At 36.0% G+C, this 17314-nt stretch overlaps 2 protein-coding genes across 3 annotated transcripts in view; one reads left to right on the forward strand and one right to left on the reverse strand.

Annotated features, from left to right (window-relative positions):
• The window catches only part of PAICS (phosphoribosylaminoimidazole carboxylase and phosphoribosylaminoimidazolesuccinocarboxamide synthase), a 47202-nt gene that overhangs the window by 27091 nt on the left and 2797 nt on the right, over positions 1 to 17314 (reverse strand). The window contains exons 2-8 of one of the 2 annotated variants that reach the window (XM_043604359.1): positions 15214 to 15300; positions 13265 to 13699; positions 12073 to 12162; positions 5371 to 5442; positions 4651 to 5022; positions 4287 to 4352; positions 1524 to 1660 (exon numbers count right to left, since the gene is read on the reverse strand). In XM_043604359.1, coding sequence (XP_043460294.1) covers positions 1524 to 1660; positions 4287 to 4352; positions 4651 to 5022; positions 5371 to 5442; positions 12073 to 12162; positions 13265 to 13699; positions 15214 to 15300 — 1259 coding nt within the window. The remainder of the gene's footprint in view (positions 1 to 1523; positions 1661 to 4286; positions 4353 to 4650; positions 5023 to 5370; positions 5443 to 12072; positions 12163 to 13264; positions 13700 to 15213; positions 15301 to 17314) is intronic. The other variant, XM_043604366.1, reaches the window with a different exon arrangement.
• The window catches only part of PPAT (phosphoribosyl pyrophosphate amidotransferase), a 36334-nt gene that overhangs the window by 1823 nt on the left and 17197 nt on the right, over positions 1 to 17314 (forward strand). The window lies entirely within an intron of this gene.

The following is a 17314-nucleotide window of genomic DNA, read 5'->3' on the forward strand; positions in this document are numbered from 1 at the left end:
ATAAGAGCAATAAAAATGTAATTATAATAGAGCAATAATAAATGGATTCTATGAGACTGCTCATTTGGCCAAGTAAATCTTTGTTAACCTGGTTTTGAAGATTGACCTTGTGATGTTTTCAATAACAGTGGCAAGGAACCCAGTAGCTTCTGAGGCACAAATATATTAATGGAAAACTGTTTAAGATTTTCCTTGTGTAGGCATAGAATCATTAAGGGGCACTGAGGAGGCTGTTCCTCTCCCATAATTTTATCCAATTCAAAATTTTGAATTAGCAGAAGTCCCTACTCTTTAGAGGAACTGACTCGGATTGGAAGAATATCTCCCTGATGTCTTAAAGATAAAATCTACTCTGAACTAGTAGGTAGGGCTCAGAGATTAAGAACTGATGTTTTTCAATGACATTGAATCAAGGAACATTAGAACTGGATGCCTTAGATAGGTTATCATAGTTTAGTATATAGTAGAGTTAGTTATATACACTGTACACTGGCAAGCGGTAGTCCGTTGCAGAGGTCTGTACCTCCTCACCTACTTCCACTCAATCGTTAGTTGTTTTAAAACCACAGTAATAACAATTCTATTGTTGGATTTTTTTTTTCCTTTTTGATGAAGGAATTTATTTCTCATGCATTATCTTTTTAAATCATGGAATCTAGAAGGTGAGATTGTTATCACTTTTGCATTGTATTTGGTTCTGTTTTTGCCTTAGGCATAATCTGATCTAAAATATTTAGTTTCAGGGATAATAGCGTACCTGAAAGTTATAATATGTATTTCATGTAAAAACAAATAGAACATCAATCACTAGATAGTCATGCACTGGATACTTAATCCAGATGGGTTCATCCAGAAGTACTTTCTTTCTAGTAGTTCTGGCTATTTGCAGATTTATTCCATAGTTCTACTTTCTGTCAAGGGGAATTTTAATTTAACATTTTCAGTGTCCTCTTCAGCTGTAAACTGTGTGCCTGTGTCTTCATGCCACATACATTTAATCACCACATGCTTTTTCAGTTCTAAAAACTATGTTTCAGTGGTTTGCAGAGTTCTGAACAAACCACACACACCTTTGTAGATCAGACATTTTCGTGTTTAAGGGGCACCTGGGTGGTTCAGTTGGTTAAGCATCTGACTCTTGATTTCAGCTTAGGTCACTATCTCATGGTTTATGAGATCAAGCCCTGTGTCAGGCTCCTTGTGCTGTCAGCCCCTCCCCCCACTCATGCTGCACTTGCTGTCTCTCAAAATAAATAAATAAATTTAAAAAAAAGAAATTTTCATGTTTAAACCACAGGCATGTTTTCTGGAGGCTAGAATGACATGGACGTATTTTGAAGATTCCATGAAAGGAATTATTAAAGTTTCATAGATTTATCTGATGAATCAACTAGTTCGCCTTTTCTTGGTTAATTAGGAGATGAAAATGCCTGCTCTTTCAGTGACTTATAATTTCCCTGGGTTAGGAATTGAACCCTACAACTGATAAACATTTTCATACTTCTAAAAACTTTGAGATTTACCTGATGAAGTTGGATCACGTAGGGGGTCTCCTGTCTGTAGAAACATTCTGTAGAATCTTTTCGTTGTGTTATGCTCTGAGGAAACCGATTTGCAGTGATCTCAGGAGCAGTTTTCTTAAGAGATACAGACACTGGTTCTGTAAACAGAGCATATAACATTATCACTGGAAAGGCTACTTGTGAGAAAGATGCACTCAGACAACCTTTATGGAATTAGTTTCCATTTATCTTCATTTAGTTTGTTGGAGTACACAGGAATAGATTGTCAGAGAACTTGCTTTGAGTTGCCAAATTTAAGGCTGGTAATAACTTTATTTTGATATTCATCTCTTAGTAATAATGACCAAATTGTCACATTTCTATATCCTTGGTTGGGGAAGTGACTTATGTTAAAACTGTCCTTGCTAATTTTTCCAGTCTTTGGTTTTGAAAGACTTTAATTCAATTACTTTTATAATTTAATGATTCTCAGTTTTCAGTCATAAGTGTTTTAAACTTTTCCAGTTATAATTATTATTTATAACTTTGCTTTTTGCATTAGTTTGAAGCAGAATTTATCTATCCCTAAAAGAGTTTCAAAGTACCACTGCTTTTTCATTCTGGTCAATATTGGAAATAACATTGAGACTTGGGAAATCTAGTCCTAGGTTTCCTAGCAACATCAACTTGATCTTGGGCAAGTCTCCTAACTTCTGAGTCTGTGTTCTCATCTGTTGGGCTAGACTTATGTACTTAAAGGTTCAATGGGCAAAATCCAGTGGGTTGGAAATGATACTTTTGTGTGGTTAGCCCTTAGCAATTTTCCTTTTCCTAGTAACATCAGTTTGATCTTGGGCAAGTCTCCTAACTTCTGAGTCTGTTTTGTCATTTGTTGGGCTAGACTTATGTTCTTACAGGTTCAATGGGCAAAATCCAGTGGGTTGGGAATAATATTTCTGTGTGGTTAGCCCTTAGCAGTTTTCCTTTTCAGTAGCATATACACTATAGGGCATAGGAAAAGTTCAGGCAACTCATCTGACTTGGACTTTAGGTCCAAAAATGGAGAATAATATTTTCACCTCACTTGAGATAATAAGGGTTGTGGAGAGTAGGGAGGTTCCAGTTATTATCTAATACTTTATTCGAAAAATACTTAAGCTTCTGTTGTGTATATATAAGGCCCTGTGGTCAGTGCTAGGAATACTGTACTTCACAGGGCCAATGTGGTCCCTGGACCTCACAGAGAGGCAATGTTAGCCAGATCGTTCAAGAGCACAGACTTTTCTATGCCTCTATTTCCTTCTCTATAAATTGTGTATAACGATAGCACCTACATCTTAGAGTTGTGGTAGGAAGTAAATGCATTAATATACGTAAAGTACTTAGAAGAACTGTACCTAGATATATGTATACCCGTGACCTTCCGTCCAACTCCTGGGTATGTACTCTCTAGGAATGCATACATATGTTTACTGGAAGACAGGTACAAGAATTTTTATAGCATTATTTGTAATAGTCCCCATCTGGAAACAATGGAAATGTCCAAGAGTGGAATGGATAAAGAAGGTGGTGGTATGTATATTCATATATGGAATATTCAGCAGCAGTGAAAAAGCAAACTCCTGATACAAGTAAAATCATGGGTGAATCTCACAGTGTTTAGTCAAAGTAGCTTGACATTAACACATACCAGAAAAGTAAGAACATCTTGTATGATTCCAAATTTAATCTTTGGTAATAGAAGTCAGAAGAATGATAACCTTTATAGGGGCTAGCAAGATGATTAATGACTGGGTGTAATGTTTTATATCTTGATTTGAGTGGTAGTTGTATGGGTGTGTTCACTTTGTAAATATTAAGCTGTTAAACTATTTGTATATACTCAAAATAATTTGATAGATTATAAATCTATAAAATGCTGAAGTTGGATTATCCTAAAGATCCAGAGAGATGCAGTGATTTGTTCTGTGTTGAGTTATTAGTGTCAAAGAGAAATTAGAACTCAGGTTTTCTGAGTCTCAGTCCAGTGCTTTTTCCTCTATTCTGCAATTTTTTTCTTTCATATGCTGTACTACCTCGTATTACCTTTTCTGACAGCTGTAATGAGTCAGTTTGGAATTATAGCTCACATAATTAATTTGACTTATTTGTAGAGTTACTAAAATGTTACACCCTCTACTAACTACCTTTAGAGAAAACTAAAATTCCAGATTTACTACTTTGTGGGTTTTTTTTCCTTTTCTATATCAGTATTCTGATAGCAATCATTGCAAATAGTAATTTAAAGGCTCATGATGAATGGACAGTTGTGCAGAAATTTCTGACTCTGGGAAATTTTCCATTTACTCTGTTACTTTCACTCTTTTTTTTTTTTTTTTTTTTTAATTTTTTTTTTTTCAACGTTTATTTATTTTTGGGACAGAGAGAGACAGAGCATGAACGGGGGAGGGGCAGAGAGAGAGGGAGTCACAGAATCGGAAACAGGCTCCAGGCTCTGAGCCATCAGCCCAGAGCCCGACGCGGGGCTCGAACTCACGGACCGTGAGATCGTGACCTGGCTGAAGTCGGACGCTTAACCGACTGCGCCACCCAGGCGCCCCTGTTACTTTCACTCTTAATGAGCTATGAAAGAAATCATTGCTCAGTCTTTTTTTGCTCTCACACAGCTTGTAAACATTATATTTAGTCTAAACTGTCAAGGACAGGAATAAATATCTTTTATCAGGAGAAAGCAACGGAAGTTTTTTTCAGTGTGGAAGAACTTGGCATTTCTCAAGCTCTTACCATCTTCATGTGCTTTTCTTTTGATGCTCAGAGGTCTTGGGTTTTTGGCGTGACCTTCAAAAAATTCTTAAAAGAACATAGGAAAAGAATCATTATATGACATTTAAAATACATTGGCCTTCCAGATTTGAGTTCAGTAAAGTAAGAATATCAAAGCAGTTGGACAAATGAAGAATGAGTTTAAGAATTAGGAATATTTTGGTATAAGGTTTGGAAAGAAATTGAAATTCTTTACTTAAATTTATTGGGTCATTTGAACATACAGTAGTGTGAGGGTTTTATTTTTGAGGAATTTTTTACTACATTACAATACAAAGAAAAAGTTAAGAGAAATTTTATTTTAAAAAGTCAATTTCAAGGTTACCATGTTTCCATTTGGCAGTTCTGAGAGCTGGTCCTCTTAAGATGCAGTCAACTTCTTCATAAAATCTCATTTTTCTTTGAGGGTTGCCATTTTTCTTTTGTAAAACTCTGTATTCGTATTTTAAATTTTTGTATTTGGTACGACATTGTTTCCAGTCTCTGTCTATTCCAAACTGCATTAGTCTTCTGGCAATTTCCTCAAATATTTCTTTGTTTCTTGTGGCCCTTTCAAGCGTTTGCTTAATTTTTTCATCAGACCATATGTGTATAAGCGCTCTGACCTCATTGTCACACCAGTGTTTTCCAGCCTCTGTGTCGCTCACTGTTATAATCTGTAAATGATTTTTAGCATCTTCTAAAGGAATATGATTACCTATAAATCAATGTGATTTACAATTATACAAACTTATAGATAAATCTTGTATTTGAATATCATTCATTTAAAACAACCTGGATTGACATAAAGCACTGAGAAATATAATGATTTCAATGTGAGGGTCAAAATTTTTTCATATGTTCATATTCAAATAAGATATTTTAAAAATTACAAGGCAGATTAATCTCCAATGCTGGTGAGAATAATTTAGCTTTTCATCAATAGGTAATCTTCGCTGGATTTTTACAAATAGGAGAGTCTTGGTGTAACTTCTTAAACTGTATATATATATTAGCTTTAAATACAAAAAAAATTTTTTTTAATTCAACAATTTAGACCCTGTACCTGACCCAGTGATACTCTGTAGTGCTGTGGGGCTGTCCACCTCTTCTGAGGCTGTACTTACAGTGTCTTCCTCTGTCAGAAAGCAAAGAAAAGAGCAGTGTATATTTGTTGTTCACAAAACTCAAATTTACTTTTGCAGTTGAAGATTATACTGAGAAAATAGTAATGCTGGATTCCACCATCAAAACTGTAACCTCATAGCCAAGAACATTTGTTATCTCTAACCAAATTTTAAAATGCCTTTGTAGGATTCACCACCTTGAAAATCTTGGAAGTATTCTGCCTTAAAAGTCTCAAGGCACAGTATGCAGTATTTGGGAATATGATAGCACTTTTAGACCCAATTTTGTAATATGTTTCATTGTTGTATTTTAATGCTTGACAAAGAACTTACATCTCTTTTTCATTTGATCCTCATTGTAACTGAGAATGAGCCTTTCTGCAATACATATAAACAAAGAAAAGACCTTAAAATTAAGTGGTCTGGGGGCACCTGGGTTAGTCTGCTTGGGATTCTCTGTCCCTCTCTCTCTGCCCCCCCCCCCCCCCATGCTGTCTCTGTCTCTCTCAGAATAAATAAACTTAAAAAAAGAGATTAAGTGGTCTTAGCAATTTTCATGTTGAGAGGTTTAACAGCAGACAGGTAAATATTTTAAGGAACTGATGGTGCTTAGCTTGGTAAATATACATTTATTGTAGTGTAGCTCTGTACATATAGAATGTTTATAAGTCAGCTGTAGTTTGGGGAAAGCTCTTCCTTATATGCATATGTTGGATTGCTGTATTGATGCTATGATAGTTTTCTTTCCCTCCTGTACTTTCCTATACACTGGGACATTATTATTATCTTTTTTAATTTGGGGTGCCTGGGTGGCTCAGTCTGTTAAGTGTCTGACTTGGCTCAAGTCATGATCTCACGGTTGGTGAGTTCAAGCCCTGTATCCATCTCTCTGCCCTTCCCCTGCTCATGCTCGCTTGCTCTCTCTATCTCTCTCTGTCAAAAATAAAACATTAAAAACATTCTGTGTTACTACTATTGTCTGTGCTGTTGCTTGTAATGATTGTTGTAAAACTGGATAAAACTACACAGTGTTTTGTTTTTTTTTAAATTTTTTTCATTATTTATTTTTGAGAAGGACTACAAGCAGAGGAGGGGCAAAGAGAGAGGGAGACAAAGAATCTGAAGCAGGCTGCAGGCTCTGAGCTGTCAGCACAGAGCTCGTGGTTCGAATCCACGAACCATGAGATCATGACCTGAGCCAAAGTCAGACGCTCAACTGACTGAGCTGCCCAGGTGCCCCCAGTAGTTATTACCAATAGACAAGTGAGGCCAGAGGTGGTTAGGGGGCCTATAAGATGCAGCAATAGCTATGTGGAGATTTATATGAGGATAGGACCAGATCTTCTTATTTTAAGGACATGTTTGCACAGTAAGACTAGAATGAATTTTAGCTTTTACCAACATTAAGACCTTCAATAATAGGTTGTATTTTGGAGCCACAAAGGCTACCTAATAGGCTACTTTTTTTTTTAATTGAAATTTTTATTGAGATAATTGTAGATTCACATGCAGTTGTTAGAAATAATAGAGATCCCTTCTACACTTGGCCCAGTTTTCTCCAATGGTAACATTTTGTTAAACCATAATATACTAATAAATGAAGGGTATTGACATTGATACAGTTCACTATTCTGATTCAGATTTCCCCTTTTACTTGCACTCACTGTGAGTTATGTATATGTATTATGTTTTATAATAATTTATCACCTTGTAGGTTCATGTCACCACCATCAAGGTCAAGATAATCAAGGGTTCCAACACCATAAGGATCCCTCTGGTTGCCCTTTTATTTTTTAAAGTTTATTTATTTTGAGAGAGAGAGAGAGGGTATGCTTGAGTTGGGAGGAGGAGGGGGCAGAGAGGGAGAGAGAATCTCACACAGGCTCTGCACAGACAGCACTGTCTGTGCAGAGCCCCACAAGGGGCTCCATCTCATGAACTGGGAGATCATGACTGAGCCCAAATGAAGAGTCAGATGCTTAACCAGTTGAGCTACCCAGGTACTCCTGGTTGCCCTTTTATAACTAGACTTACCTTCTTTCATCCATGCCTAAGCCATTCTCCCACCCTCACCCCACTGGCTACTTTTTGGAGAGCACAAGTCCAAGGTAAATTTTGGCAAACCTTATTTCAACAGAATCTGAATTTATAACATTTTACCTAAGTGACTAAAACCATCAGTTCTAGGCTCAGGCACATGTCCTACTTCTGGGTTATGGAAAGATTAACAGATATTAGGTGTCCCATAGAAATTTTGAGTAGTTAGTCCCAGAAAATAAGATGTCATATTGGAGAGTGGTAGTGTGGAAATCCCTACACTTAGCATATTTTAAGGAAAGAGAAGCATTTAGTTTTTATTATGTTTCTATCCCAACTGATACACTGCCATTCACTTCTCACACTCACTACCTGGAGTTAGCTAGCATCAGACTCTACAGCTCTAAGGGCTCACTCTTGCATAAAACTGCCCTTACATCACATGCCAGCCACAACTTCAGCTGACTGGCTACAAACTTAGGTGATGCTGTAATCCCCTCATGTTTGACAATTTGCTAGAACAACTCCTAGAATTTAGGAAAGTCCTATTAGGATTACAGTTTTATTATAAAAAATAGAACTCAGGAACAACCAAATGAAGATCCACATAGGGTAAGGTCTGGGAGGGTCCTAGATGCAGAGTCTCCATGCCCTCTCCCTGTGGAGTCAGGGCCTGTCACTCTCCCAGCACATCAGTGTGTTCACCAACCAGGAAGCTCTTCTAAGCCAGTTTTTATTGACATGATTATGACGTGATTAATTAAATCATCGGCCACATGATTGAACTTAGTCTCCAAAGTTACTTCCCTGCTAGAGGTCAGGGTGGCCTAAAATTCCAACCCTCTTAATCCCAAGGTTTGTCGTTTTGGTGACCAGTCCTATCTTGAAGCTCTTTAGAAACCTAGCTTGGAACACCTCATTAAAATAAACATTCTTTTTCTGATTTCAGCTCAGGTTGTGATCTCTGGGTTGGTGAGTTGCAGTACCGCATCTGGTTGTCTCTGGTCTGCACAGAGCCGGCTTAGGATCCTCTGTCCCCCTCAGTCTTTTCCCCTCCCTGCTCACGTGTGCGCGCTCTCTCTCAAAAATAAACATCAAAAAAATTTTTTTAAATAAATAAATAAAAAAGACTTTCACCACTGGAAATTCCAAAGGTTTTTGAAGCTCTGTGTCAGGAACTGGGGACAAAGACCAGATTTTAATTTTTTAAAGATTTTAAGCAATCTCTCAGGTCACACCTTTAATTATCAAGTTGCCTATATTTATCAGCTTACCTAGGTCTGAACTTTCTTTTTTTCATACTTATAATTTTTGGGTTTTCTGAAATTTTAACAATCACATCTTTATTGGGTTCTTCTGTTGGATTAAAAATTTAAAGGTTCTCAGTATTGTGGTTCATGTGATCAAAGTACATTAGCTTATGATAATTTTACTGCTAAGATTACCCAAATTGCGTGCAAAATTTACCAAACTTTTTAAATATTTAATTTAGAAGAAAATTATTCCCAATTTTTGTTTTAATATAAATCAAAATAAATGAATTTGAGAAAATAAACTTGGAATAGCCTCTGAGTTACTAACAATAGATAATTTAGTGCCCTCTGCTGGCCATCACATTGTTAATTTTTGTGAAATTGTGGGGATAGTGAATCATATTTTAATTTTGGAGATATGTCTTACCACATCCAAAAAGAAAATAGATCATTTTAAGATTCTTCTTAAGAGAACAGTGTAGTCTTTCACTTCTGATTTTTAAGCTGATGATAAGAGTGGTCTTTAATAGGATATATATGTATGTATGCATGCATGCATGCATGCATGCATGCACGCCTGTCTCCACCCCTCAGAGCCGGAAGCAATCTACCTTTGGCTACCTCTACAAGAAAGCAGTGACTTGCAAGAATACCCAGATATTGAAGTATTCCAACTCATATAAATAGGCACTGATACTGGAGATGAATTTAGTCAATTTTAGGTCTATTCAGAAGAGATAGGTAACGCACAAGATTGTCAAACACAGATTTCTCTTCCGGCACCGTTTTCCTGGTAACATTCTGATTGCTTTTATACTCCCTTGCCTATGCCTCACGTGGGGGGAAAAATAAATTTATTTTAGATGCAAAGAAGTAGTTATTCAATTTTCATGGGCCATTTCTTCTTATTTATTGTAATAGATAGGCATAGCCCACGAGTTCTGTGATTCTTCCCAGTGATTAACTTCTTTCATATGGCATTAGTCATGCATTTTTTAAAGTGATAATTGGAATGGCTATTTTTTCTCGCCTAAATGGAATCAGACTGGATTTGATGTATTACTTTCTTCAGCCCTCTGCTGGTCTTATTCTCTAAATAAGACAACCTAGCTGTGGTTTTCAACCCTGGCTGTGCTTGATGATCTTACAAAAATATAGGTACCTGAACCCATCCTATAACCTACACTTGACCAAAATCTCCAGGAGTTCTAAATAGGGAACTAAGTAGTTATCTGGAATCCGGGAGGTCCACAGCTCTAGCTAGATTTTTATTTGAAATAAGAAGGAATCTCCTGGCATACATTTAAGATGGGGAAAATAAAATTAACCTTTAGGAGATCAGATTTATGACCAAGGGTCAATGTTAACAATATGGGGCAATAGCAACTCAGATTACAATATTTCATTAGTAGAATATATAAAATCAAAATAAAATGACCTCTACCTATTTTTACAAGAATGTTTATCACTTTATTGTGTTTTTGTTTTTAAATTTTTTTTTAATATCCATTTGTTTTTGAGAGAGAGAGAGAGATGGAGCACAAGTGGGAGAGGGGCAGAAAGAGGGAGACAGAATCTGAAGCAGGCTCCAGACTCTGAACTGTCAGCCAGAGCCTGATGCAGGGCTCGAACCCATGTGAGACTATGACCTGAGCTGAAGTTGGACGCCCAACCGACTGAGCCACCCAGGTGCCCCTATTGTGTTCTTGTTTTTAAAGAAAGGTATTTGATGCGAATTTTTATCCTGAAGATAAATATTCGTATCTTTATACCTCAGTACAAAATCTTCTAAATAGTACAGTGGCAATTTGTGCCTCAATAGTTGTGCATTGCAGTTGTGCCTAAAATTCTTACCTGTTTAAATTTTTTCCCTATGCATTTAGCTGCTGGGATTCTTATGGGTTTATACCTTTGCTTTTATTTTCATGGGAAAGTTTAAAATAAGTTAATTTCTAGAATGACCGTAAATATTTCCTGTTTCACATTTTCTAAACATATTCCAAATTAACATATAAGCATACCAGACAGTTTTTAAAAACCCTCTCAGTTTTTATCTGGCTGAATGTTTTCCTTTCACATATAAAAAATTATCTTGAGGTATTGGACTTAAGTGAGTCCAGAGGACCAGCAAGCTAAAATCTTCTGAATGCCAAGGTTCTTAACTTTTTCCATGGAAATCTTTCTATCTCACTAAACACAATCGGATTTTAACTTTTTTTTTGTTTTTCTTTTTCCTTTTAATGACAAGAGTCATTGCTGTGATGCCCTGAGAAACCTTAGGAGCACAGTTTTGTTTACCTTTGTTATCGTACCCCTAGTCAGCTGCATGTTCCTATCGTGTTAGTCTCCTTAATTTCTCCCTATTTCCACCTTCCACTGTTCTAGCAGCTTTCGTTTCTCCCACTGAGCTTTTAATCTACCATCTCTGATAAATCAGACAAAGAAGTTTGCCAAGGGTGTGGGGAATTTGATTACCTGGTTTGTTAATCAATATGATCTTTACATTTTCCAAGGTTGTATGAATCTTTGAACTATGTGCAAGGTCTGTGATGGCTAGGCTTTTGTTTGAGGGCCTGGTGATCCCCTCATCCCTCATTTTGGTTTGTGTAAAAGGCAAACAGTCAAATAGGAAGCACTTACTTTGCTCTACCCCCTTAGTATTCTTCACAGGGCAGTATTTCTTAAACTTAAGCATGCATAAGTTCTCAGACAGTGCTGATGCTGCTACACTTTGAGAATAACAGCCATAGGGAACGTTATGGGTCATTAATTGTTTTCACCTTCCATTTCTGCATTTTGTAAATATGAGTATTATTCTTCATATAATGTTATAACTTCGTATATGTTCTTAAAGCGTCTTACAGTATTTTAGTTATTGTAGCATCTTATTATACTATTATATATAAAATATAATTATAAAACCCATCATAAAGGCCCCATCCTTGTGACCTCATCTAAACCTAGTTAACTCCTAAAGGTCCCGTCTCCAAATGCTCTTGCATTTGTTTTTTGTTTTTTTAATTTTTTTTTTCAACGTTTATTTATTTTTGGGACAGAGACAGACAGAGCATGAACGGGGGAGGGGCAGAGAGAGAGGGAGACATAGAATCGGAAACAGGCTCCAGGCTCTGAGCCATCAGCCCAGAGCCTGACGTGGGGCTCGAACTCACGGACCGCGAGATCGTGACCTGGCTGAAGTCGGTCGCTTAACCAACTGCGCCACCCAGGCGCCCCTGCTCTTGCATTTGTTGATACGACTTTAGGAGTGACATATTTCAGTCCATAGCAACATCATATAAAAACATCTTATGTATTTTTTCACACGCAAAACCAAAAAAAATGTTGTTTTACCTGTGCCAGGACTTTGTTTTACTTCTCTCTCTCTTAGGTCTTCTGACATATTACTGACTAAATCATCTTCAGCTGCTTCTCCAGCAATGACTGTGTGAACATAGTGGGATATATGGTGATTTGGCTTTATTCATTTTCAGGATTGTGTTTTAAACTCTAATATGTTATTTTCCCTTTTACAGTGAGCCTGGTGCTAAATACTGTAGTTGTTTCCTTTTCTCTAATTTAGATTTCCCACTCTTAAATATCTTTCAGTCGTAGGTCCCTGTAGATATCTGGTGTTGTAAATCTGTAGCTAGACTTACAGACTCATAACTGATGGAATCATCATTGTCTGCAATTACTGTATCAACAGAATCATGCTGCTGCTGTTGGGCTACTTTATCACTAGTCATTTTATTTTTCATGGGATAGATGTATATAGTTCTCTAGCAGACCGGTTTCTTTTTTCTCCCCAACAAAAGATTTTAGTACTTCTCACCACCATTTCTCAGTCCTAACTCTCATTGCCTCTCTTTCCCCTAGACACACACTCACACTCTAGGAATTAAGACTCCATTGTTTAAGGCAGATATTAAGATCTAGAAACTTTATGGTTAGTAGAGGTCTTTAAGAACATTTTGTCAAGTGTAGAGGAGATACTTGGTTTAGGATTCCACAAAGACTGAGCTAGAACTTGGATTTCCTGACTCCTGGTCTAGAACTCATCCAATTTATTTCATGCTATCATATCTTTGTGTGTATTGTATCTTAATCCTTTGGATTAAACTCATTTTAAAGAACTTTATGATATGTCCCAGGAGAACCACACTTCAAAGACATTCTCATGGGTTTTGTATTTTTCTAAGTTCTTTAATGTCCTTTTTCTGTTCACTCACAATTTTACCATAGTTGATATGAAAAGTTGCTTTAATTTCTGCCATCTAGAGTTGCATTTTTACTTTATTAAAATTGGTCTATTTTTAAACTTGTGGAAATCCAATTTTATTTCATCCTTTTTTTATAACTGTACTATTCTCTGTGTCCTGGAGGAGATTGATTATACATTCAATCTGTTTCATGATAAATTCAACAATTAGCTTATTGAATAACATTTAGTGAAACCTATTTAACTTAGATTATATACATGTTATCATGATACTGACATTTTATATGATGTAGCCTGATGTTAAGATTACTTTTGTCTTCCTACCTGTCCGATCCTCTTCTCTTTTTACATTGGCACATCCTGTGGCTTGTTCTCCATCTTGGAATTCCTGTTCTTGTGATTTTTCTGTTTTATTGTGTCCCAAAATGGCATCCAGCTCAGTAAAAAATTTCATACTCTTAGTTATTCCTTGGTCTTGAGCCATTCTTACACTCTTATATTCATGTTTTAAGTTTTTGTACTTTGTTCTGCACTGTTTCCAATCTCTCTCTATTCCAAATTTCTGAAGCTTCGCAGCAATTTGTTCAAATATCCTTTTATTTCTCACTGTTCCCTCTAGTTGTTGTTGTATTCTTATATCAGACCAGATGCCTATTAGAGCCCTAATTTCTGGCACAGTCCAGTGTTTTCCTCCTTCATTTGCTACAGTTGGAATAAAAGTTGGATTAATAGGGGGTTCCATAATTGATGTAGAGTTACCTGTATCAGGTGGGGAGGGAAAGATATATGTGTGTGTGTATATATATATATATATATATATATATATATATATATATAGTTACATAAGATAAATAATTAGATGCATCCTTAATAAAGAAAGACATTTTCTCCATGGGAGATGGAATACAAATCATAGCTTAGCTTTCCTCTGAAACTAATGGATAAATGAAGTACAGAACCTGAATCTGTTGTCATGTTAGTGACTGGCTTTAATACAGTTGTTTTTAATTAGTCACATTTTGATCATGTTTTTTTCTCTATCATTCCTTACCCGTCCATCCCACTCCTTTGGTCTGTGGTGTGTATTTAACTATATAGTGAGCATTGAATACATAATTTTGTAATATTGACTTGTAGAAAGCAATGCAATTAGAAAATGGCTTGTTGAGAACAGTTTATTATTTTTATTATTTTTTGGTGATAAGATAGGTGGGAGCAATTATCTCCTCTTCCTTTTAATCTAATGATTTCCATTGGCTACATATCAGTATCTCCTGGGGAGCTTTTATAAATCACTACTTCACTGCTAACCCCACCCCTCATCCCCAGATTGTGATTCTAGTGTGCAGTCAGGGTTGGGAACCAAGACTATTCATGAATGAAGGGTTGGAAGAGGCATATTACAACCATTGGTGCTTCTTACTCCTCATGAAAATAAAATGTCCCATTGGTTAAAAAACAAGTGTCATTTTAAGTGAAGTATTCTTTTAATGCAAGGAAATGTGCCAGAAATTTCATAATGCCCTAGACAGAATGTCCCTGCTTAGTTAGAAATCCTAGCATGGTACCTTCATGTTAGATCTCTAGTACAGTTTTGCAACTTACTGAGGTTATGTTGGCTACTTTAACAACCACATTATCTTGTGTTTTTGTCAGATTTCATGTTTGTTGTGTTTAATAAGAAGGTAGTTCAGACCTCAGCATCTATAATGTAAGTCATTAAAAACCACTTTTTAGCATTTACCTGAGGTATATGGAGGTGTTTTTATTTTGTGGTACATTTAATGTCTTTGTTTTGAAATGCTTTTCACTATTTTTCCTTACTTAGATTAACAACCTTCAATACAAATTTAGAAGCAAAGTGGGGATTTATATTGACTTTAATTTGGTGAATAAAATCATCCTTGACCTCATTATTGATTTGATATTATTTACTTTCACATGTAAAATTGTTTGTCTTAGACCTCAGGAGTGCTAAAGTGACATGTTCATTAAATATTAAGCATCTACTATGTTTAATTTTGACCTATATTTCTTACTATATTTAAAGGATGAAGGTTGTGAATTTGAAAGCTAGTATTTCTAGGCAATTTACGTTTTGTTAAAGAAATCATTTATTTTTAAAAATGATTTTTTTAGTATAGATTATAAAAAAAAGAGGGAAACTTGAAGTAATCCTAAGTGTTTCTATCGGGAAAAATCATCCATTTTCTCAGAAACCAATCTTACTTTCCAATTTGGAATCTGATCAGTTTCATTGTTTTTTGACCCACCTAGTTCCATTGGTTTGATGTGAGAAACCAAAAGTAAAGGATTTCCTGAGAGGTCTTCCTTATCTTCTAATGTAACTGACATTTTACCTGGAAAAAGAATGGAAATCCTTTTAGAGTAAGTTCTAGGGAAGATAAATATTGAATTAAATGACTGATAATGCTAGTAGCTTGAGCTGAATTTGATCATATTGATGAAAGATTATAGATTTGTGATAGATTTTATATGATTTAAATACTGTATAATATGGTTTAAATACTGTACTTATCTATATAAAGGAAATTTTAATTTTTTTATCATTTTTTTTTAACATTTATTCATTTTTTGAGAGACAGAGTACGAGCGGGGAAGGACAGAGAGATGAGGGAGACACAGAATCCGAAGCAGGCTCCAGGCTCTGAGCTGTTAGCACAGAGCCTAACGTGAAGCTCAAACTCAGGAATAGTGAGATCATGACCTGAGCCAGAGTCAGACGCTTAACCGACTGAGCCACCCAGATGCCCCCAGATTTAATTTCTTCCATTCCACTGACATGGTTTATTTTGAACTTCCACTAGTTTTGTTTGCTAATTTTATAAGTTTCTAGAGATGATTGTGCTTCATTTTCAAATTAAATTACATTTTTAAAATAAAGATGTTCTTTAATTTTGTATTTTAGGTACTTTAACATAATAGGGACTTGATAAATGATACTAGCAATGTAAAACAGAGGTCCTGTAATGAGATAATCTGAAAATCTTGTTTATTTGGCATATTTGGTCAGATAGCTAAAATTTATATGTATCTTTTATAATTAGCTGGTTGGTACACACTAAACTTTCCAGAAATTAATCTAAGCTCTGCTTAAGTAGAGCAAAGAATGTGTCATATCAAAGAACCATGCCAACCTTGAAAAATGAAAATGTTGCCTTAATCTTCCTGGTTTCATGAGTTGGGTGTTTTCATAAAATGAGGCACAGGCTACTTTTTAATGTTTTTTGTTTTTTCAGAGAGAGAGAGCAAGCTGGGGAGAGTGGCAGAGGGGGAGATGGAGAGAGAGAATCTCAAGCAGGCTCCCCACTCAGTATGGAGTGTTGGGTTCTATCCCATGACTCCAAGATCATGGCCCAAGCCTAAATCGAGTCACCAACTGAACGACCCAGGTGCCCCTAGTTTGCTAGTCTGTTATCTGATTTAGGACCTAGTTTTATGTTTGTTGAAAACAGCGTGGAGCTGAAAATATTGGTAGGCGTGATAAAGAAAAGCTTCTCTTCCCAACTTCTTTGGGCTATTTTTTTTTTCTTAGGTTGATCATTCCTAGCATAATTCCAAAATTGTACGTAGGGACCCCATACCCTGGAGATTGTAAACTGAGACTCTTAAGTCATCACTCCTGATGCATTTGTATCAAGTTAAGAGGAGAGAAATAGAGTGGAAATTTGGTCACTGAAAGAATGTGATTCAGCAGTAATAGTAGGCCAAAGGTATTCTGAAGTTGAGGATGATTATAACTTCCAGAACATGAAGCCTCTTAAGAGTTTGTATTTGAGTCCTTTGCCAAGGCTCAGTTAGGCTACCTGCTGCCTAACAGGAACTAGATCCTCTGTTCTTACCACTTGCATGAGGTTGATCCCAACAGTGGAAAAGGCACATTCTTTTTCTTCCCTTCTTCAATTTACCATATACCAATAAAAATTGTGCTGGTTCCCCATAGAGTAACCAGAAGACATTATAAATGAATCAGACCAAAAGTAAAGGAGGGCTTTCTAAGCCTTAAAAAAGACTATTTGATTGCATTAAGAACTTTAATCAAAACCTTTTTCATCACTGATTACATTGAAAACTTTTGAATTCTATAGCTCAAATAAAAAGCAGCCAGAATTTTAAGGCAAAAGAGATCACGCAGTTTCTAAGACCTCAGCTGACATAATTTGTAAAAGTGAATAAACATATAGAAAATTGTTCCATAGCATTAGTAATTAAGAAAATGCAAATTAAAAGTTATCAATCACATACACCATTATAGTTAGTTAAGTAAAGTACTTTTTTTTTTACTTTTTTTTTTTAACGTTTATTTATTTTTGAGACAGAGAGAGACAGAGCATGAACGGGGGAGGGGCAGAG

Source organism: Prionailurus bengalensis, chromosome B1 (genome assembly GCF_016509475.1).
Source record: "Prionailurus bengalensis isolate Pbe53 chromosome B1, Fcat_Pben_1.1_paternal_pri, whole genome shotgun sequence".
NCBI lineage: Eukaryota > Metazoa > Chordata > Mammalia > Carnivora > Felidae > Prionailurus > Prionailurus bengalensis.